This window comes from Amblyraja radiata, chromosome 33 (genome assembly GCF_010909765.2).
Source record: "Amblyraja radiata isolate CabotCenter1 chromosome 33, sAmbRad1.1.pri, whole genome shotgun sequence".
Taxonomy (NCBI): Eukaryota; Metazoa; Chordata; class Chondrichthyes; order Rajiformes; family Rajidae; genus Amblyraja; species Amblyraja radiata.
This window is the reverse complement of record NC_045988.1, coordinates 16,733,310-16,756,691: the sequence shown is the minus strand read 5'-3', so window position 1 is coordinate 16,756,691 and position 23,382 is coordinate 16,733,310. Positions and strand designations below refer to the sequence as shown.

Below are 23,382 nucleotides of genomic sequence, written 5' to 3'. Positions count from 1 at the left end.
ATCATTTGCTATGTCGCTCTTCCAGGGAGATGCTAAATGCATTTCGTTGTCTCTGTACTGTACACTGACAATGACAATTAAAATTGAATCTGAATCTGAATCTGAATCTGAATCTTATTTCCACTTTGTCACTTATTTACATTCAATCTCTGCACTTCTGTGGAATTCTCTGCCACAGAAGGTAGTTGAGGCCAGTTCATTGGCTATATTTAAGAGGGAGTTAGATGTGGCCCTTGTGGCTAAAGGGATCGGGGGTATGGAGAGAAGGCAGGTATGGGATACTGAGTTGGATGATCAGCCATGATCATATTGAATGGCGGTGCAGGCTCGAAGGGCCGAATGGCTTACTCCTGCACCTATATTCTATGTTTCTATGTTTCTAAGACTTCCACATAAAGTTAAAGATACCTGTAATTCCTTATTTTGTGTTCAGGAGTATAGAGCTATAATGAAGGAAATTAAAGACAGGTCTTTGCAGTCTTAATTAACTTTGCTATTTAGTTGAGATTTGTGACAAAAAAAAATTGTTATGCCATTAAAGTTAATAATTAAGTTAGGTAAAATGCAGGAAGTTTACATTGGAACCCTATATCTCCAATACTAGTGAAGTTTGCTGTTATAGCTTCTTCACTACAGAATCAATTTTCTGCTGGCAATGGATGATTTATACTGGCAAGCTGGAATCACACACTCACATCCAGGAGAGAGTGCTACGCATGCATGCTGCCTGCTAGTAACAAGAATATGATTCTGTCTCTGAAGAATAAATGACTTAAGTGCGCAAGCAAGATTGTCCAAACATTCACGCTCTGCATTATAAGATCAGTGCTTTAGTATGTTGAACGTTGTGCCGTTTTAGTGGAGTGAATGTGGAAACGTAGTCAGCACTGCACTGGTTTTACTTCAATAAGCATTACGGTGTCAAGAGTATGGGGAGAAGGCAGGGAGAGATAGATCAGCAATGGCTGAATAGATTTGATGGGCTGAATGGCCTAATTCTACTCCTATCTCTTATGATCTTATGATCATTACTAAGAGCATCCCACTTGGCTGTATTAGAGGGTCAGAGTCTGCATTTTGTATTCCTCTGAACCATCAAATACTTTGAACTTGTGTAATTGGTATGGACCAAGTATTTTTAAATGTAGCTTGCGTCAAAGTGACACAAAGTTCTAGAGTAACTCAGCAGGTGAGGCAACATTTTTAAAGAACATGGAAAGGCAATGTTTTGGGTTGGGATCCTTCAGACTGTAGAATAATTTATTTTGAATTAATGACGACAGTCAAGTAATTCAAAATAAATCGTTTTCTAGATTTAAAATAAGTAATGCCCAAAATATTACACATCTTTGATTGATAAGTGGGAAAGTATGGTATATAATTTTCCAATAGTTTGTCACAGACAAAAATAACTGCCATCTTCAAAATGAAGCATATTTGATTCTTTTTTCTCTCTTTACCTTCTCTAAACTTCAGTTTCTGCCTGATTGGAATCATTGGAATTTGCAAGGAAAGGTGACTCATAAAATGTTAAAGCCATCATGGGACTTTATTTATAGTGTTTCGAACATATTTATAAGTAGTGGCTATGGCAGGTGTGTTCATTGATATTCCAATCATCTATAGGGTGCTAAGGTTTACACGACAGATATTTGACAAAAAAAAGTTATCGAGAAGGAACGACCAAAATCCCAGCAGAATTTGTTATTGCATTGGGCGTGGGGAGTTTTTTTTTTTGGGGGGGGGGGGAGAACACTCCATCATTAGAGGAGAACACTCCATCATTTTGTGTCTATCTTCGTTGTAAACCAGCATCTGCACTTCCTTGTGTACGACACAAAGAGCTGGATTAACTCAGCGGGACAGGCAGCATCTCTGGAGAGAAGGAATGGTTTCGGGTCGAGATCGTCACCCATTCCTTCTCTCCAGAGATGCTGCCTGTCCCGCTGAGTTACTCCAGCTCTTTCTGTCAATCGTGGTTGCAGTTGCAGTTGCAGTTGCACTACACAAACCTAGTGAGGACTTTGAACTAGGGGTTACTTACCTCAGTTCAACTCAATCGCAACATTATTTTCTTCAGTAATACAACCCGCTGTAAAATAAGTATCGTTCAGACATATTCGCTGTCGATGTTGTCTATCATGAAGCTGACTACATCGGTAAGGCAAGCAGTTTAAATCAATGACTCTCGTACTGTTCAGCTCGGAAAGGTTACAAGTAAAAGTGCCACAAACTTCAGCTGATGGATACAGGTATTATCGACAAGTGTGATAATTTGTGGTGGTGGGGTGGTGGTACTGGAGTTAACTTGTCCATCAAGCATGTGAAACATCTTGGCAAGACATGACGAAGCAAGGGTTAAATGCCACTGCTGACTCTGGTGGTGACCCCCTCATGGTTTAAAATGGATTCAATCGCGAACTGAAAGCTGCAGTGTAGAGAGGTAGCGAGAGAGACAGAGACTGTGTGTGTGAGAGAGAGAAAGAGTGATAGAGTGTCAGACGGACAGAAGAGACCGCTATCAGCAGGCGCCGGGCATTGAGAACAAATGCATGATGCGAAAGGACTTCACCGCTGCCCGTCGTAATAGGATATCTGGGACTGAGAGATTTGTGTTTTAATCACTGCTGGTTCTGTGTAACTCTCACGCTACTGGAGGGCTGACTGTGCCGATGGTTGTATTTAGGCTGTGAATGGAAAGGGTGTTTAAAAAAACAACAACATTTTGCTAAACTCAGAAGACAGGGGTTAATTGCCACCCGGTTGTGGCAGGGGGGTGAATGGTGAGGCGGAACGAAGGGGTTACCTGCTGTCCACACCAGTGTAACTCCAGTGCGCTGGTCATTGAGGGAGGCGGCTGCCAAGTGACGATGCTGGAATGGGAAGGACTTGGTAACGCTGCTCAGGCAGTAACTGAGAAGGAAGGCAGCGGCGTCCAACTGCCTCTTGTCATCTCTCTCCCTCTCTGAACACAGTTTTTTTGGCTCGGACTGCATTGCATTTCCAGCAGCCCCCCCCCTCTCTTCAAGAGGAGAATCCTTTTCAAAAACCTCGACTTTTTTTTCTCTTGCGATCTAAGAGGCGAAGCGAAGCCAGCACTTGTGCACAGTTTGGATACACACAGCCTGAATCTATTTTCCGGGGTGGTTTTTTCTGGAACAGATCTATATTGTTGGATATTTTTTTAATCCCCTGTTTTTTGGTCGCTTGGAGTTTTTTTTTTTTAGTGCCTGCACCAGGTTGCCGTTTGTGGAAGTGTTGGGGTTTTTTTTTGGTATTCGACTTCTTGTGTGCTTGCGGTTGGACGCTCGGCTCAGCTCTGCTCGAATCGGACTGGCGATGCGGCTGTGTTTGCTGATCTCCCCGGCCACGACGGGACCTGTCCCCGGCTCGCTGCTGACGGGCTTTTACCCCGGCAGGTGGCTGATGTTACTAGCGCTCAGGTTACTTTTCCTTGTGCCTGCAGGGGAGCCGGTCGGCCGCAGTGACAGTAACATCCCCAAAGCAATGGACAACGTGACGGTGAGGCAGGGCGACAACGCCGTACTCAGGTAAGAGAACAACTCCAGCCCTTTGCATTTCCATGCACTGGGAACCTTGAATTCAATGTAATTGCATGAAAAGTTGTACACCTAGTCACTGTCGCCTATTATTGCTTGCTTATTCTGCGCCTCGTCTCCTAAGCGGAGTATCTTTATGTATTTTCTGTGTGTGATCTGGTCTCATTGCTGGATTAATATCAGTGGTCGGATGTACTGGTAAATCTCTGCCTGTAAGGAAGGGATTATCCGCACGTTGCATAGCTATCTCTTCCCTAGGAATTCGACTGCAGTCTTGGATATTGCTGGGATTTTATGAGAAGCGGCTCCGGAACATCGCCTGCCCTGTTTATATACAAGACAAAACTGCGATTTTGCTCACTTTATCTTTCAGCTCCTGACTACGATGGCCGCTGTTTTCTTTTGATGTTAATGATATTAGTTAGTTATCCAGAACCGCGCGGTGTGTGTGTAAATCTTCCCCAGTTGAGAACTGCTGATTTATTTTCCACTTTTCCCATATTTTTGGACAATGCCCAAAGTGCTGTCTGCCGCCTATATTAGCAACTGGGTTGATGCATATATGGGGCTTCTTAAGTTTCTGGAGAGGTTGACATTAGGCGAGGTGAGGTAAAATAAAAAAAATAGAACTGCCGGCAAGTTTTGAACCGCTGAACAGGAGTGGAGGGGTAACAGGGGCGAAGGCAGAGAGGGGGGTCATATTTAAGGAATAACGAGTTGCTTGTGAACGGGGGAAATGATGGTTGTGGGTTTTATTTTACTATGTGTTAGGTACTGTTGCACTGTTCTAATGTTTTTTTCAGTTTTAATCCAAAAACGTTATGAGTGCAATGTATTCTTCGCCAGAGAGAGCCGGTCAATCGTTGAGATATTTACTAAAAGCTGCGGTCCTTGATGTTGTAGTTAGAGAAAACGCTGGGAAATTCATCTCTGTGCGACTAATATCAATAGGCCAATTTGTGCACATTGTTTGCGCTATGTTGCCTTAGTGTAGAGCACTCCCTCTGTTCACTGTTATTGATTTTATTAATGCAATCCTTCTCAGAACAGAGCCATATTGACAGAGGGGTACCATTCCGATGATAGCATATCAGGAATATTATTATTCTTAAAGTTATGCGATGCTTCCTGTACTGGTGACAGCATGTAATGTTAATGTTAATGTTGCATTGATTTACAGGATATTGGCTCTATAATCGAGGACAAAAGATTTGAAGCTTAATTTTAAGTCATTTTATTTTCAATAGTCACTAAAAAGGTTATACACTGTGCCAAACGTGGAATTTGTATTCCTATAAATCTGAATCTAGTGGACCATTGGCATTTAATTTACCTTTGAAATTACAGCTGTATAATATTTGTAATTATAATGCCACTAGTATTTATTGATCATTGGGGACTTCTAGGCATGAAAATTATTTTGTTTTTTGGTTTTTAAAGAGAAAAAAAAGTACTCCAATAATGTAATTGTTGTAGATCTTAAATAGGTTCATAGGGATTAATATAAAGCTGTTTGACAGCTCTGAATGCATTTATTTTACTTCAGAAGAACATTGATTTCATTGGGGAAAACGTCACGAACATTACATCAGTGACAAACTCAACAATAAGCAGCAAATGGTTGATTTTTTAATGGTATCAAACCAGAAGAAAATATTTAAGATGGGAATTACAGTTTTGTGTTTGATCATCATTCTAACTTCAATTGTTTTGCTTGCTTAGGAATTGCAATCAATTTCCAGCAATATGTGAATTTAACTGCTCCCAGATCACGCAATCATAGGATGTTGATAGCACACAAATGTTGAAAAAATGTCCATGCAATAATTGTCATATGTGATCATAAGTGATAGGAGCAGAATGAGGCCATTCAGTAATGGCTGACCTATCTCTCTCTCTCCTAACCCCATTCTCCTGTCTTCTACCCATGACTTCTGACACCTGTACTAATCAAGAATCTATCTCTCTGCCTTAAAAATATCCACTGACGGCCTCCAATTGGCCTCCAAATGCAAGTCAGAGAAGAGTGTCACTGTTTGCTTTTGAATGGAGATACCTGAGCTCTATGTGTGCATGTATGATAGAGCCTTGTTGTTGATCGGTAAGATGAATATACAATGGGATTTCTACAAGCATTAGTAATGATACACTATGGGCATCCAAAAAGCCTTCAGATTTAACTTGCTTCAAAAAGTTTGCCCATTAACCACAGCCCAACCACACTGTGAGCAATGGGAGATTTCCTTTATGGTTGTTTCCATTGGTGACATTAAGCTGCCGAGTCATATTTTATTGACTGCATTATACCTCATAGTTTGCAGGACTGTAAGCTTAAAAATGATGTTGCATGAATACCAATTGTCTAGTGTGATTTTTGCTAAGTGTTTGAGTCCTGAGGTGGAGCTTGTTGTTTCAGCATATCTACCTCAGTCAGGAAACTTTCATGAATTCCTGAGCAGGCTCCATATGAGGAATCACAGATTAATTCCTCCACTCCATTTATTTTGCTGAAATTATATTTGGAGCTGGGTGAGCATGAAGCTGCATCATTGGCGAATTACGTGGGTAGACTGCACAAAGATGTCCATTCAAGCAAGAGTCACAATTCAAACACACCCCATAAGGTTTATTCCTTTCCTTTCATGGCTCCATGGCTTTCCTGCCTGAATTAGGTAGAAAACAATAACTATTCCACTTGGAATGCAAAGTCAGTTTACCAGTTCTGATAAAGGTTTGGCCAATCTTCAGCTGTTTGCAAACCCAGTTCTTCCACAAAGTTACAATCAATCTAAAATTGAACTCAGTCTTTAGTTGTCGGGTGCAGCTCACCTGAGATGAACCATCAGAATACACGACCTTCAGCAGAATGCTCGAATATTGTTGCAGTTTTGTGTGCCCAGAATGAAGAAATTTCAGTATGACGGTTAAAACATCAATGCACTATCCCTGTGGATAAGAAATATTTTATGAATATTCAAAATGATAGTTAATACAAAAATATAATGTCAATTTTACATTGATGGACAAAATCTATAAAACATTTTGTGGAGTTAATAACAAGTAGCTGTTTTTGTTTATTTCAGTGATTTGAGATATATCATTGTAATATATTTTGCAAAGATAAGCTATAACTTTGCTCAAGCCATATTATAGCCATGAGTTTAGTTTAGAGATACAGCGTGGAAACGGTCCCTTTGGCCCACAGAGTCTGCACCGTCCTACACACATGAGCTGTCCTACACACATGAGGGACAATTTACAACTTTACCTAGCCAATTAGCCTACAAGCTCCATACAGACAGCACCCGTTGTCAGGATCGAACCCGGGTGTCTAGTGCTGTAAGGCAGCAACTCTACCGCTGCACTACTGTGCCACCCTAGTTATTTTCCATTTATAAATTCAAATGTTTAATGGATGTACATTGGGAAACATTCTAAATACAAATTGAAATCTTGCAACTGGAAATGTGAAAAAGTTTGAAATCTGAAACAAAACACTCTTGGAAGTGCACAGTACATTAGACAACATCTGTGGAAGGTAAACAGCGCACAATTTCTGATCCAGGTGTAAATTGTTTCTCCCTCCACAGATGTTGCCTGACCTGCTGAGTATTTTTTAGCATTTTCTGTTTTAGTTGAAGATTAATTAACTGGGGACTGTGGCAATTTTAATGAGTTTCTCATTAAATGCAATAGAAGTTGGTAAAATGTCAATTGATGAACATGAAATTGTGAGATCGAGGGTAGTACAGACAGAAGAATTGCTGCCCCTAAACTCTATCTGACCTTTGGTTCTGTCTGTGTTGAGTTTTCACGTTCTTCCTATGACTGGATGGATTTTATGTTGGTGCATTGGGTCCCTCCACCCTTCCAATAATATGTGGGTTGCCAGGTAAATTGGCCTCTATGGACCCTCTGTGAATTAACCCTTATGTGTCTATGAATGGTTGGATTTGGAGGTGTGGTGTTGATTGATGGGAATGTGGCGACCATAAATTGCATTAGGGTAGGGTGAGTGTGAAATTGGAGACTTGATGGTCGGCACGGACACAATGAAGAGTCTATTTCTGTGCTGTGTCTCTTCTTTCACTGTCTCTCTAAATACAGTATATGAAGCATTGTTAACTTTCCAAGGTTTCAATCTAACTACCAAATCAATGGTAAGGCAGAGCCAAGTTGCTTTAATGAACAGCCTAAGAAGACTGAACATTAGCCAGAGCTATGAGAAATTCTCCAGAGGGAATGTTTTTAATTATGTAATGTAATATATAATAAGTGGTTAGTGGTAATGGTAACCATGAAGCTCACAGATTGTTATAAGCACCCACCAGCTTTAATAACTTCTGTGTGGGTATTGAATCCATTGTCCTTGGGCTGCAAGTGACTCCAGATCCATAGACATGTAGTTGATGCAATTGTGCTCTGAAATGTTTTAGAGAACCATGATGTCCGTTGGGGATGAGCATTAAATGCTGATGTTTCCTGTACCCATATCCTCTGATCAATGTAATAAAAAAAACTGTCTCAAACCATGAACCTCACTTCAATGATATATTTACTCTGTCTTCCATCCGTTGAATGGAAACAAATGGCACTAATGTTTTTGCATTACCTGGCACATGTATACTGTGTAAGTTGTGAGCTTTTAATCTGTTCAAACAAATTGCAGTAAACCCTCTTTTTAATGGACCTCGTTAGAACAGATGTCAGTTAGAGCGGACGGCTGCCAATGCCGCCCCCATTTTGCAGCCTCCCTAGCCGCTTCTAGTCTGGGCTGGCGACACCAGCTCGGGCTTGGGCCACCTCCCCAGCCGCTTACAGATCTGGCTTCTCCCACGCCACTCTGGTTTGCACTGCTTCCAGGTCAGTCCTTCTGCCACCACCACCGACCCTTACCTGCACTCGGCCGCCCGCGGGCCATGATAATTGACTCCGCCGATTCTTCCCTCTCCCCCGGGTCTCGACTAGAAACGCCACCAATCAATATTCTCCAGATATGCTCCAGCACTTTGTGTCCTTTTAAGCAACTGCAGTTCTACCACTTACATAATGATAATACCCTACTCTGTTGTAGCATACAATTGGCAATAACAGCCATTATTTCTCCCCCTCCCATGATCTATTATAACGAGGGTTTACTTTTTAAGAGACTTGCAAGCAACTTAATTCTATGATATGTAATAAATGATAGGAAGCAGTACCATTAATATTGGCATGAACATTTTGCAAAGCAAGCAAAAATCAGCACACATACGTAACAACACAAAGTTTGCAACAACTGAGATTGACTGTTTTACTGCCAACATTGGGGAAACAAAGTGTGGCATGTGAGAAGGACGTAATGGTCTGTCATTTTAATGGATAACAAAATATCATCAAATCACAGGCAGTGCAATGAAATTGCTGTTATTTTTCTGCAGCAGTTTCTTGATTTATTTTTCTGGCTCACGACAAGATTTCAAGCAAATCACATTATTTCCCATCATTTTTGGAAGACTAATTTTATTGCCCTTTTATTTTTGTATTGTGATTTATATATAAGGGATTAAAGATATTTTATGGGAGATTGGTACAGGTAATATGTACTTGTGTTGAATGCAGAGACAATGTAGGAACACCAACAGATTTCGCTCCTCAGAGAGTCAATGTCGTTTATTTGTGAAAATCAAAAATATGTTTCTTGCATGAAATAATATTCCCAGCCAGCAACAGCCTACAGTCATCCCAAACTTGTTAAATAATGTTACATTATGCTGAAAGATGTCAATCTTCATGGCGAACATGAATGTAAAATTGTAGTATTGTTAAAGATCCTTTATTTTTGAGCCCTTTTAAAACAAACCTATGCATTTTGAAGAATGCATTTGAAGATCTATGCAATCTGAAGAAGGGTTTCGGCCCGAAATGTTGCCTATTTCCTTCGCTCCATAGATGCTGCTGCACCCACTGAGTTTCTCCAGCACTTTTGTCTACTATGCATTTTGAGTTGTCTATTAGATTTGTTCACTAGATTTAATTTGATAATTGACTTTAATGTTGAACACCTGTGAGTAATTTAAAACTTTTCTTCCCAAATATTACGAGAAGCCTTTTACAAATTAAGAGAAGTGATCTAGCGTTATCACTTTCGGAAGGAGCTTCAGGATTTTGTCCCTTCTTACCCAAGCCACCCACTCCCAGGTACTTTCCCCAGCAACTGCAGGAGATGCAACATCTTTCCCTATACTTCCTCCCTTGACTCTGTCCAAGGACCCCGACAGTCTTTTCAAGTGAGGCAGAGGTTCGCTTGCACCTCCAACATCTACTATCCCAGGTGTGGACTCCAATATATCAGCGAGACCAAGCGCAGGCTTGGCGATCGTTTCACTGAACACCTCCACTCAGTCCGCATAATCATACCTGATCTCTCGGTTGCTAAACAATTTAATTCCCCCTCCCATTCCCACACTGACCTTTCTGTCCTGGGCCTCCTCCATAGTTGGAGTGAGGCCCAGCACTAATTGGAGCAACAACAGCTCATATTCAGCTTGGGCAGTAGTATCAATATTGACTTCTCTAACCTCAAGTAACCCTTGCTTTCCCTGTCTCTCCATACCTTCTCCTTCCAGGTTCTCTGACCAGTCTGATTGTCCCCAATTACATTCTATCTACCCACCTGCCTTCCTCTGGCCCCAACTCCCACCCCTGCCGGGTGTTCACCATCCCCCCCGACCTCCCCCTCTCCCCCACCCAACGGTCTGTCCTCAGCAGAGGTCTCACCTTTGTCCCCCTCCGTCCCCATCTCAATGAGTTCCGCGCCCACCATGACTTGGAGAGCTTCTACCGTCGTCTCCGCCTCACAGCGCACCTCCATGGGAAGGAGTCCTCGCCCCCTAATGATGACCCCTTTTCCCGTCTCCAACGCACCCCCTCCTCGTGGAACCCCCCTCAGAAAGTCCCGGCTCTGGAACTCTTCATTCAGAACTGCTGCCGCGACGTCAACCGCCTCAACTTCTCCACTCCCCTGTCTCACTCCAATCTTTCCCCCTCTGAACGCACTGCCATCGAATCTCTCCGCAAAAACCCAGACTGGGTCATCAAACCAGCCGACAAGGGAGGTGCCGTGGTAGTCTGGCGCGTCGATCTCTACAAAGCTGAGGCCACGCGCCAACTCTCGGACACCTCCTCCTACTTACCCTTGGACCATGACCCCACTGACGAGCACCAGGCCACCATTTCTAGCACCATCACCGACTTCATCAATTCCCACGCCCTACCTGACCAAGCCTCCAAACTCATCGTTCCCCAGCCCCGCACGGCCCGTTTTTACCTTCTCCCTAAAATCCACAAACCCGGCTCTCCCGGCAGACCCATTGTCTCTGCGTGTTCGTGCCCCACCGAACTCATCTCCACATACCTTGACACCATCCTATCCCCCTTGGTCAAATCCCTCCCCACCTATGTTCTAGACACCTCAGACACTCTCCGCCGCCTCCACGCATTCCACTCTCTGGGCCCTCACCCCCTCATCTTCACCATGGATGTCCGGTCACTCTACACCTCCATCCCCCACCAGGATGGCCTCAAAGCCCTCCGGTTCTTCCTCGACCAGAGGAGCAACCTTTACCCAGCCACTGACACTCTCCTCCGCTTAGCGGAGTTGGTCCTCACCCTCAATAACTTTACATTTGACTCCTCCCATTTCCTCCAAACACAAGGCGTAGCTATGGGCACACGCATGGGCCCCAGCTACGCCTGCCTCTTTGTCGGGTACGTTGAACAATCCTTGTTCAATGCGTACCAGGGCCCCATCCCCGACCTCTACCTCCGCTACATTGACGACTGCTTTGGTGCCACCTCCTGCACCCACACACAACTGACTGACTTCATCCACTTCACCACCAACTTCCATCCGGCACTCCAATACACCTGGACGATTTCCGACACTTCCCTACCATTCCTTGACCTCACCATCTCCATCGCAGGGGACAGACTCCTGACCGACATACATTATAAACCCACTGACTCACATGGCTATCTGGACTACACGTCTTCCCACCCTGCCCCCTGTAAAGACTCCATCCCTTACTCCCAATTCCTCCGCCTACGCCGCATCTGTTCCCAGGATGAGACATTTCATACCAGGGCATCGGAAATGTCCTCGTTCTTCAGGGAACGGGGATTCCCCTCCGCCACCATAGATGAGGCTCACACCAGGGTCTCATCCATACCCCGCAACACTGCTCTCTCTCCCCATCCCCGCACACGCAACAAGGGCAGAGTCCCTCTGGTCCTCACCTTTCACCCCACCAGCCGGCAAATACAACACATAATCCTCCGCCATTTCCGCCACCTCCAACGTGACCCCACCACTCGCCACATCTTCCCATCTCCCCCCATGTCTGCCTTCCGCAAAGACCGCTCCCTCCGCAACTCCCTCGTCAATTCTTCCCTTCCCTCCCGCACCACCCCCTCCCCGGGCACTTTCCGTTGCAACCGCAAGAAATGCAACACCTGTCCCTTCACCTCCCCCCTCGACTCCATTCAAGGTCCCAAGCAGTCGTTCCAGGTGCGACAAAGGTTCACCTGTATCTCCTCCAACCTCATCTACTGCATCCGCTGCTCTAGATGTCAGCTAATTTACATCGGTGAGACCAAGCGTAGGTTGGGCGACCGTTTCGCCGAACACCTCCGCTCGGTCCGCCTTAACCTACATGACCTCCCGGTGGCTCAGCACTTCAACTCCCCCTCCCATTCCCAATCCGACCTCTCTGTCCTGGGTCTCCTCCATTGCCAGAGTGAGCAACAGCGGAAATTGGAGGAACAGCACCTCATATTCCGTCTGGGGTCCTTGCGCCCCTATGGCATCAACATTGAATTCCCCCAATTTGGCTAGCCTGTGCTGTCCCCTCCCCTTCCTTCACCCTCTAGCTGTCTCCTCCCACCCGCCCCGCCGCCCGCCCTCGGGCTCCTCCTCTTCCCCTTTTTCCTTCTTTCTTTCCCCACCCCCCATCAGTCTGAAGAAGGGTTTCGGCCCGAAACGTCGCCTATTTCCTTCGCTCCATAGATGCTGCTGCACCCGCTGAGTTCCTCCAGCAATTTTGTGTACCTTCGATATTCCAGCATCTGCAGTTCCCTTTTGAATACATTCTATCTCTGTTTGCTTTGTTGTCACCTTTTAACTAACAATGATCTATTCTACATTATCCTTAATCCTAATCCCCTTTGATGTTTCATTCTCACACCTTACTCTTCCTTATCTCCGTGTCTCCCTCTCCCCTGACTTTACAGTTTGAAGTAGGGTTTAAACCTAAAATGTCTTCTATCCCTTCTACCCAGAGATGATGCCTGTCCCGTTGAGTTTCTCCAGCATTTTGTGTCTATCTATTTTGTTCTGCAGTTTTGCTGTGATAGGAATTGAGTGAGAATTAGTTGACTACAGATCTGCAGTTCTGTGGACTGTGGATGCTTAGTGCACTCAATTTAGCAGGCTCTTTGGGACACCTTTTAAAGTTCAAAGTTAAGAATAGCACAACATTACTGAAAGTGCATCGATGTACTTCGATTTTTTTTCCCCTCTCTCTATTATACCTCGTTTTCCCTTTAAATAGCATCTGAGAATTCTATTAGATATTTCACCAGACATAATGTTTGGATTTTGCAGAGGGCTTCAATAAATTGTTCTATCCAGCATCCATTTTGCTGTAATTAAAACAATGTCGAGTCATCGTAATTTCCCCCCCTTATATTTAATACCTCCGTGAATGGCAGTTCAGAAGTGCAGGGATACGGTCAAAAAATATATACAAAGTTCAACAAAGTGTTGCTGTAATATATTTTATTCATGGCTGTATTCCATGCAAGCCCAGATTAGGGACAAATGTCTCGGACAGCAAAAAAAACAGAGCTGTATTAAGTGGCCCTCGATTGTGTCTCATTTTTACTGAACTTAATTTGCACATATGGCAACCTACATTATATTTCTAATTCCATTGATCTTGTGTGCTTTCTTTATTAATTCATTCTCTCTGTGCATGGGGGGGGGGGCGACATTATTTAGCTGCTTGCTGCTTTATTTGTCTCATTCACTTTTTTTGATTTCATGTTGACTGGATAGCTATTGGCAATATCTGGCATATTTGAACCAGCCATATACGATCTCCCAGGTAGCAACTGTGAGCTTTTAGTTGTAATTTATTTTCATGCAATTCCACCTGCCATCCTTTCTGTAAAGGTAGAGCACCCGAGAGAGATCAGTCCTATTGGTGAACCAATTCGGTGATCCAGAATACAATTCTACTGTGTCACCTGTGTTTTTGCATTTCTTTTGTCTTGACAATACGAAGGAATAAGCAAGGGCTTCAATCGCACAATGCTTACAATTGAATTATTTACACTGTTTTTGAAGGTGAATATTTTCCCTTCTCCAAAATCCAATTCCCAAAGTTGTCCTGATTTTGGATTGATGTGTTACTGAATAATGTTGCAAGAAATCCCTTGTGAGAAGTGTCTGAGAATTACTGTATAAGAATATTAACAATAAAGTGCCTGTTAGTTATAAACTGCCTAAAATTTGAACTTTAAGTTTTGTTATGCACTTTTGTGTTAATGTAAGTTTTCACAATGTTGAGTGGTCAGCACTAATAAACTTTTACTATAAATTGCTGTTTTCAGATTGATAGCTCTCTTTCCAAGTACTGATTGTTGTCAAACCATTATCTTCAGCCCTTTCTCCTGTACCATCTTTCCCCAAGTTATTGGAATAAACTGCCCTTAAGGATCTTTCCTGTCCAGACTCTGAACTTTGTCCTTATCTCATTCCCCATTGATTGTGTCCCCCCTCCCCCCCCTTCCAACTTTTCTTGGTGATGAATTAGACATCTTGCAGCCTTGAGTCAATTCCAATTCAATTGCTCACAATCCATCGTCCCTGCCAGACTAGCTTTTTAGTTGCTGTTGTTAACTATTTTTGAATCGTATCATTCCCTAACACTTCGAAATCTGTCATTGTTACATCGCCCTCAAAAACAGCCAGCACATGTTCTCTCCAGCCTTGTAAACTTTGTCTTCTTTTAAGGCCCCAAATCACAACCTATGTTTCCAACTCACTCAGATTCTGGAACAGCACTCAACTGAACGCTGTGACTTGGTGTCAACAACGTATTATAAACTGTTCATCTGCTGAAATCTCAAATCAATTATCTCTGGAATGAAGTTCCTTAAATCACTGACCACAATTTTTGGTACAACTCCTCAAAGTTGTTGCTAGATTGTAGCTATCAATGTTTTTGTAAACAAACACTGCAAGGCATCGGATATTTCTTTAAAGTCGCAATAAAAATTGATTTTGTTCACTGTAATTTCATTCTGAGTCATTAATAAGTGTCCTAAAGTGTTAACACTCAACAAACAAGTATTTTTATGGGATAGTTCAACACTGTGAACAGTTGAGGAATTCCAGATCATTGCAGGGATGCAGGCTACATTTATTTTATCCATGGTCATTAACAAAAATTACCATAAGTTAATAATTTGTTTGCTTTGATTCTCCTCACTATGTCAAATGCAAAATGTCTTTGTTCTTAACAAAAGAAAAGTTGGGCATTCAGCCCATTGGAGAGTAGCCAATGTTGTTCATTTGTTGAAGAAGAGGTAATCCAGGAAATTATAGATGGGTACACCTCACCTCAGTGGTTGGGAAGCTATTGGGGAGGTTTCTTCAGGATAGGATTTGCTTGCTTTTACAAGGGTATGAGGTAATGATGAACAGTCAGTATGGTTTTATCCATGGAAAGTCGCAAAGAGTCACCTGGGTCTGGCGTTAGCTTGAGGTTGGAGTGGCCACAGAGAACATGCAAACTCCACACTGACAACTTGCAAGTCGAAGATAGGCACAAAATGCTGGAGTAATTCAGCGGGCCAGGCAGCATCTCTGGAGAGAAGGAATGGGTGACGTTTCGGGTCGAGACTCTTCTTCAGACGATGGATTCTGGGTTGTCGGAGCTGAGGCATTGAACTAGCTACTGCACCACTGTGCCACCTTGACAATGAATGTGTCATCACATGCCATAGTATTAATGTTGCCAATCCAGATTATTGGCATTGTAAAGCAATATTTATTCAATTTGCACAAATAGTACATATTTAGAGTTAATGCCTCTCAGTGTACAGTCAATAACAATCAGAGGAGGTGCATATTTAATAACCTTGTAATTATAAAAATGATTCAGTGTCACCTGTGACACAGTTGGTGGCACCTGCTTCTGAGTCAGAAGCTTCCGATGAGCTGTTGCACTGTTGGAAGTGACACATCTTAGAGAAGATGTCGAACCGTTCCCACTGCTCTGTCAGTTTCATGTAGATACATCCCATGGACTCTTGAATGCAAGACTGGTGAAGTTACTTATTCAACTTAACTCTAATATAATAATTTGCCATTATCATATCAGGGTTTGAATACAAATTGGCTGCCACATTTCTTGCATCACAACAGTGACTCCAATTCACAGATGCTCAACTAGCTTTAACTGGCTTGGGGATATCCTGAATGGCCTGCAAAAGGTGGAATCCAACTTCCAGTCTTTTCATTTTAATGAGGTTCACATAGACTAATATTTCAATTCAAAAAATATTTATTTATAAACACTCTTAAGGAATCTATTCTGAAATCTGAAGAAGGGTCCTGACCTGAAAAATCAAGTATTCACATTCTCCAGAAAAGCTGCCTGATTCGCTGAGTTACTCCAGCACTTTGTGTGTTTTTTTAAAATAAACAAACATCTGTAATTCTTTGTAATTCTAAGCAATATATTTTCTATTTGTAGTAACAATCTAACTCAATTTTGTACGCAAAAGGTGTAATGCAAACATATTTTGAGAGAATAACAATTCATAAATCAAAATTAAATGCAATATTATTTTACGTTAGTTTGTGGAATAACCGTTCTGCGTCATTACAGCAGTTGTCCATGCATTCCCTCCATATTATTATGGCAGATTTGCAGGTTTTATTCAATTATTGACACATTTATACTGTAGAAGTTGGAGTGTGGTAAAAAAATGTCTTTCTTCCATAGTTATGATATGAATAACACATTATTTCACAAAGTTATTCTATTTTAATACCCTATTAACCTTCAAGCTGTTCCAAGAATTAGCCTTTGTAGTTCTAAGAGTCCACCAGCACGTATTTTGCAATGGTACTCTCACAGGTAGTAATTAATGTTCTTTCATCTGTTTTCGATGAGGCTTTGTGTCTTCCAGTGGAGCCAGAGCATAAATGAGTCAAGAAACATTGACGTAGTTTGAAAGCACATCTGAATCGATCCTGGTTAATTTCCTGCAGGTTCTTCTTTTGAATAAAAATGTGTTTGTTGGTCATATGTCCTCTTTGGACATATCTTGTCCTAAATTTTGCATTATAGCAGGTACATCCCAAAGAGAATTCCACACACACAGCAGATATTTCACAAGCTCGGATGTAATCAAATCTGAGGAAGGACATTATTGCCATAGAGGGAGTGCAGAGAAGGTTCACCAGACTGATTCCTGGGATGTCAGGACTGTCTTATGAAGAAAGACTGGATAGACTTGGTTTATACTCTCTAGAATTTAGGAGATTGAGAGGGGATCTTATAGAAACTTACAAAATTCTTAAGGGGTTGGACAGGCTAGATGCAGGAAGATTGCTCCCGATGTTGGGGAAGTCCAGGACAAGGGGTCACAGCTTAAGGATAAGGGGGAAATCCTTTAAAACCGAGATGAGAAGAAATTTTTTCACACAGAGAGTGGTGAATCTCTGGAACTCTCTGCCACAGAGGGTAGTCGAGGCCAGTTCATTGGCTATATTTAAGAGGGAGTTAGATGTGGCCCTTGTGGCTAAGGGGATCAGAGGGTATGGAGAGAAGGCAGGTACGGGATACTGAGTTGGATGATCAGCCATGATCATATTGAATGGCGGTGCAGGCTCGAAGGGCCGAATGGCCTACTCCTGCACCTAATTTCTATGCTTCTATGTACATAAATGACAGCTTTGAATTATTTTTAAATAGGATGATCACGCCTTGTGTGTTTAGAAAACATATTAATATAATTATTGTGAATTAATTCAGCTTTTTTCAGTTAAGCATAATTAAATAATTTTCTACTTTTAGATTCTGGCAGTTAGCAAATTGCAATTTTTTTCCATGAGTTCTGATATTTATAGCAGATGGAAGCCATCCTGTCATGCACCCTTCAGTAAACTCTGACCACTTTTCCCCCGAGGTTCCGTGTCAATCCACCACATTTGATGCTTGGATGACAAGGAATCTAATAAAGTCCATTTTTTTCCCTTGCGTGTTGCTTGATCTTGAGAATTTCATGGGTCACATCGTCCATCTCCGAGACTGCCTGTGAAATACTTCATCCAATATCGTTGAAGTTCGCATTGCATCATTTGAAATTGAATGGCCTGGATTTTACAGTAATAATGGCAAAACTAAACGTGTTTGCTGTCATTATTCTGTGCAACTAACAGATATTTCTGTACGTGCATACTTTACCAGTTGTGATTGTAACCAAATGCTGGAAATATGGTGCTTCCAATGTTGAAACTAACTCCGGAAATGCTATTCCAGGTACGTACTTCTGTAATACATTGGTGAGAAGAAAGTGAGGTAAACTTTAGATAGACACAAAATGCTGGAGTAACTCAGCGGGCCAGGCAACATGTCTGGAGAGAAGGAATAGGTGGTGTTTCGGGTCAAGATCCTTCTTCAGGCTAGAGTTAGGGTTCCTTAATGTTGGTTAACTCAAGATCTGCAGGTGTAGAAAAGAACTGCAGGTGCTGGTTTAAATCAAAGATAGACACAAAATGCTGGAGTAACTTCGTGGGACAGGCAGCATCTCTGGAGAGAAGGAATGGGTGATGTTTCGGGTCCAGACCATTCTTCAGACTGAAGAAGTCTCAACCCGAAATGTCACCCATTCCTTCTCCAGAGAGGCTGCCTGTCCCGCTGAGTTATTCCAGCATTTTGTGCCTATTTTCAAGATTTCTTGACAACTTTTGGGAAATGGTCTGTTTTTTTCAGTAATGGTACAGCTTTGAATATGCTGTGTGAGATCCATGATTCCCATCAGGCTAATATCCTTTTCTCACCTCTTTTCCATAAACTATCTCCCATTTGGTCAGCACTCGTGAGCTACCTTTGTCAATCTCCATGTAGGCTTTTACCTTGCACTTCAGATTACACTAAGATAGGTGATACTGTAGACAGTGAAGATGATTATCAAGAAATTCAGTGGGATGTAGATCATCTGGGCAAATAGGCCAAGGAATGGTTAATGGTATTTTGTTCAGATACGGCTGAGGTGTTGCATTTTGAGCTGCATACCAGAGCAGGGCCTTTACGGTGAAGGGTGGAACCATGGAGAGTGTTGCCTAGCAGAGTGATCTCGGAGTACAAGCACAGTTCCCTGAAAGTGACATTACAGGTAGTGAAGGCTTTTAGCACATTGGCCTTCATCAGCCAAGGATTTGAGGAAAGTAGTTGGAACATTATGTTACATTTGTACACAACATTGGTGCAAACTTACTTGGAGGAATGTGTTCAGTTTTGGTCACTCTGCTGTCGGAAAGATGCCATTTAAGCTGAAATTTAAGAGGATTTGTCCAGGACTTGAGGGCTTGCTATATGGGGAGAGCTTTGGCAATCTAGGGCTTTATTCCTTGGAGTGCAGGAGACTGAGGGGTGATCTAAGGTAGATGCATAAAATCATCAGGGGAATAGAAAGTGAGAATGTCCAGAGTATTTTTCCCCCAGAGTAGGGGAATCGAGAACTAGAGGGCATAGGTTTAAGGTGCGAGTGAAAAGATTGAATAGGAATTTGAGGGGTAACCTTTTCATACTGAGGCTGGTGAGTATATGGAATGAACTACAAGAAGCAGTAGTTAACATGGGTACAATAGAAACTAGACATTTAGATAGACACATGGAGCATCTTGGTTGGCATGGATGAATCGGGCCAAAGGACCTTTTTCCATGCTGTATTACTCTGAGCCTATGTGATTCTGACCTCACTCCTCCCCCCCTGACCCAAAACATGAACTAGTTTCTCTTTCCACAGATGCTGCTTGACTCTGTGCTCTTGAAGCCATTTCTGTCCTTGACTCGGATTTGGACATAGGCAATTATATTTATATTTCATTTGTGTTTGTTCAAGGCCTCTGCCAAGTAGTTTCTGACCTGGGAGGATAAAAGACAAGGGTAGTTGATAACCGCCAAAACATTTCCTCGCTCATGTGCCACAAGACGCTCCTTGCATCTATTCCTTCCTGACTCTTCATCACAACCTCTGTCCAGCCAGGATGCTTGTAGAAATGGTAATGGAGATGTCTGCAGCATTGAGTCCAAATGTGATGATATGAAACTGTAGCTGGCCAGTCTGTTGGACTGTTCTCCCAATTGGGTATGTCCCTGGATATTCTTGAGTGCGACCTTGCATTGTTAAGTGGGGAAACTGAACCCTTTCAGTTAAATTGAGAAGCTGGAATTGACTGACCATTAGACTGTTTTAGGGTGCTTTGAGGCAATTGAGTATCTTGACAGGTCATTTCATGGAAGATTTAATGTTACATTTGACCCACATTTGCTGCAGACAACAGATTTAATTCTCGAAACTATGTTGATGAACACAATTGGCTTGGAAACCCATCTGGCATTTTTGCATTCACTTTTATCAGCGTTTCCAGATTAAATTAGTTAATGGACTACATTTTCCAGCTGCCTTTGTGGAATTTGAATGTTTTTTGAACACTCGTCAAGACCACTCGTTAGGAGGCCAATAACAACTATGCTGAACAATAATTTAATTGGCCCATAACTGTTAGAAAGAATGCTAGCTGTTCTTTTTTTCTAGATTAAGAAATAGATTTGATTTAATTCTTGTTACGAGGGCACATGTTCCAGAAAGCAGTTGAAGAATGATTGTTAAGTGAGAATCACATCCTTAACAATTGTTGGTTATTAATGAGTGAGACTGATTGCAGCTGATTAAGTGGACCTGTGCAAAGTTTAGTGCTCAGTTCATGTATAATCTCAAGGAGAGTTTTAAGTGGAACCATTTTTAAATTCACGGAAGAATCAAATGTGCACGAAGGTAGTAATTTAGAACAATTTCACTCCAAGCTGATTTGATTCAATCTGGTTTAAAAAGGGAGCAAGATTCAAATAATCACACCGTCATAGCCAAGATGGGCAGCTTAAATGTTTTTTTAAAAACTATTAACTCAATGGGAAAATCTGATAAAGGGTTTCAACCCGAAAAGTCACCCGTTCCTTCGCTCCAGAGATGCTGCCTGTCCTGCTGAGTTACTCCAGCATTTTGTGTCTAACTCAATGGAAAAGCTAGATGGTCCCGTATACCTGGGGATATATCTGTAATAATGTCAAATCTCCTGTTTCCATTTCAAAAGATAAATCTGCAGGGCATTTGAATGTAAAATCTGATGAATGCAACAAGCAGATTACATATTAAAATTGTATTTTTACGTGGAAACACTATTACATGTTAGCAAAGACATCAGGAAGGGTCAGTCGCTATTCCTGTACACTTGCTAATTGGGGATGGGAAGTATTCTACTGGACTGTTCGAAAGGAAAAGAATTGTGCTGTGTTAGCAATTAACATTTGTGACAACACCATTTTTGCACTGGTTGACCAGAAAAAGTGCCAGGGGAAATACATTCCTCCTTTTAGGTTTGTGCTGAAAGTCTTTACAGAAATTTCAGCGATATTTCTGCAAGAAAGGATGCTTGGGAACAGATTGCAGGCACTGTGCCTATTGTTATTCTGCCAGCTGTCATGTATTGACCAAGTTTGCCATTTTGTATAGATGAAGATCTAACTTCATTTCCTTAAAATCGACTTCCACTATTGAAAGCTGTAAGCGGGAGATTATTTAAGAACCAATTGCTTACTCCAATTTCTTTATTAATTGAAAGATTGCCAAGAAATTGAAGCCGTTGAATGGGTTTAATCCCTGCAATAGACAGCCAGCTGCTAAAATCATATGTAGAAATCGCCCATCAGCACATTGGTGTCTTTATTTGATCCGTCTCTTCCTTATAAAGAGAGAGGGAGAATGCTTATGATTCAGGTGAAAGACCCTTCAGCTCATGAAGGGTTTTTGACTGCAGTATGTTAACTGTTTCTCTTTCCACAGATGCTGCCTTGCTCACTGGCAATTTACTACATTTTCTGTTTGTTTTTAAATTTCATATTTCTGGCATCTGCAATTTCATTTAACATTTCCATATCCTATTCATTGTTATTTTCCCACTGCAATAATACCACTGCATTATACCACTGCAGTTATACCACTGCACTTTTCAAGAGAGAGTTAGATTTAGCTCTTAGAGCTCAAGGAATCAAGGGATATGGGGGGAAAAAGCAGGAACGGGGTACTGATTTTAGATGATCAGCTATGATCATATTAAACAGCGATGCTGGCTTGAAGGGCCGAATGGTACACATAGCTCAATCCCCCACCCTTTCATCCTCCATCCATCCTACAGTGAGAACGTGACTATGATGAACTTCCGGAAACCTTTGCTCTTGCTGATGTTATTGGAAGTCTCAGATCAATTGTGTGCTGCTGAAATTAGTTTAGTTTATTGCCAAGTGTACCGAGTTGAAATGAAAAGCTTTTTTGTTGCGTGCTGGCAAGTCAGCAGAAAGACTATCCATGATTACAATCAAGCCGTCCACAGTGTACAGATACAGGATAAAGAGAATAACGTTCAGTGCAAGATAAAGTCCAACTAAAGGTAGTTTGAGGGTCTCCAGTGAGGTAGATGGGATATCATGTGCAAGCAATGTAGGCTGCAGATTTAGAGTTGAACCTCCAACACCGTTATCACTCATTTACTGCTCTATATGTTCTCCCTATCATTTTTGTTTAGTTGTTCGAGATACAGTTTTTAGATAAACAGGCGCTTCGGCCCATTGCGTCTGTGCCAATCAGCGATCCCCACACATTAACACTATCCCTCGCACACGAGGGACAATTTACAATTATGCCAAGCTAATTAACCTACAAACCTGTACGTCTTTGGAGTGTGGGAGATAACGGGAATTCTTGGTGAAAACCCACACGGGCTTTGGGGAGAACGTACAAGGTCTGTACAGATAAGCACCCATAGTCAGGATCGAACCCGGGTCCCTGGCACTGTAAGGTGGCAACTCTACCACTGTGCCAGGAATTAGGGGATGCTGGCAAAAAGGAAGTTGTTTATTTTTTTGTGATATTTGTTCCTCAAAGGAAACGAGCAAACAATATCGATGGGAGAATTTGCAAATGCACGTTATTTCACCATCAACAGTGACAAAGCACTATTTGCAAAGGGACCTGCGGTGAATATAAGATCACGGGACTAGATCAGGCAGATGGCTGGCTGACTCATTGATCTTCCCACTGACCTTTCTTGGGGTGGATCAGAGTGTTAAGCCAAATTGAGCATTGCCTGTGCCAGAGTATCCTTCCTACTATCTTTAGCCATTTTCAGAGTGTGCCTGCATCGATTGATTTATCATAACTGTCACAGATCCTCTTAGAAGCCAGCATGGACATAAATCAGGTCTGTCCCGATAAACACATTTTTTGTTCCATCTCAAGATTTGTTTTAGCAGCTGTTGACTTGCCATTTCACCACTCAAAGAAAAAAAAGCTCCCATATACGCTGCAAATCTTCCTGTAAACAACATCCTGGAGAAGATCTGATGAAATATCTGGTGCATTCAGTTATTAATATCGATTATGAACTGTGGTCTTCTGCTTGACTTACAGACCATCTGTGTTTTGC

General features: G+C 42.2%; 1 protein-coding gene across 4 annotated transcripts in view; it reads left to right on the top strand.

Moving 5' to 3' along the window:
- Positions 1-23,382, top strand: part of LOC116991390 (opioid-binding protein/cell adhesion molecule homolog) — a 1,877,101-nt gene that overhangs the window by 1,031,123 nt on the left and 822,596 nt on the right. For all 4 annotated transcript variants that reach the window (XM_033049999.1, XM_033050001.1, XM_033050000.1 and 1 more), the window contains exon 2: positions 3,467-3,551. In XM_033049999.1, coding sequence (XP_032905890.1) covers positions 3,467-3,551 — 85 coding nt within the window. The remainder of the gene's footprint in view (positions 1-3,466; positions 3,552-23,382) is intronic.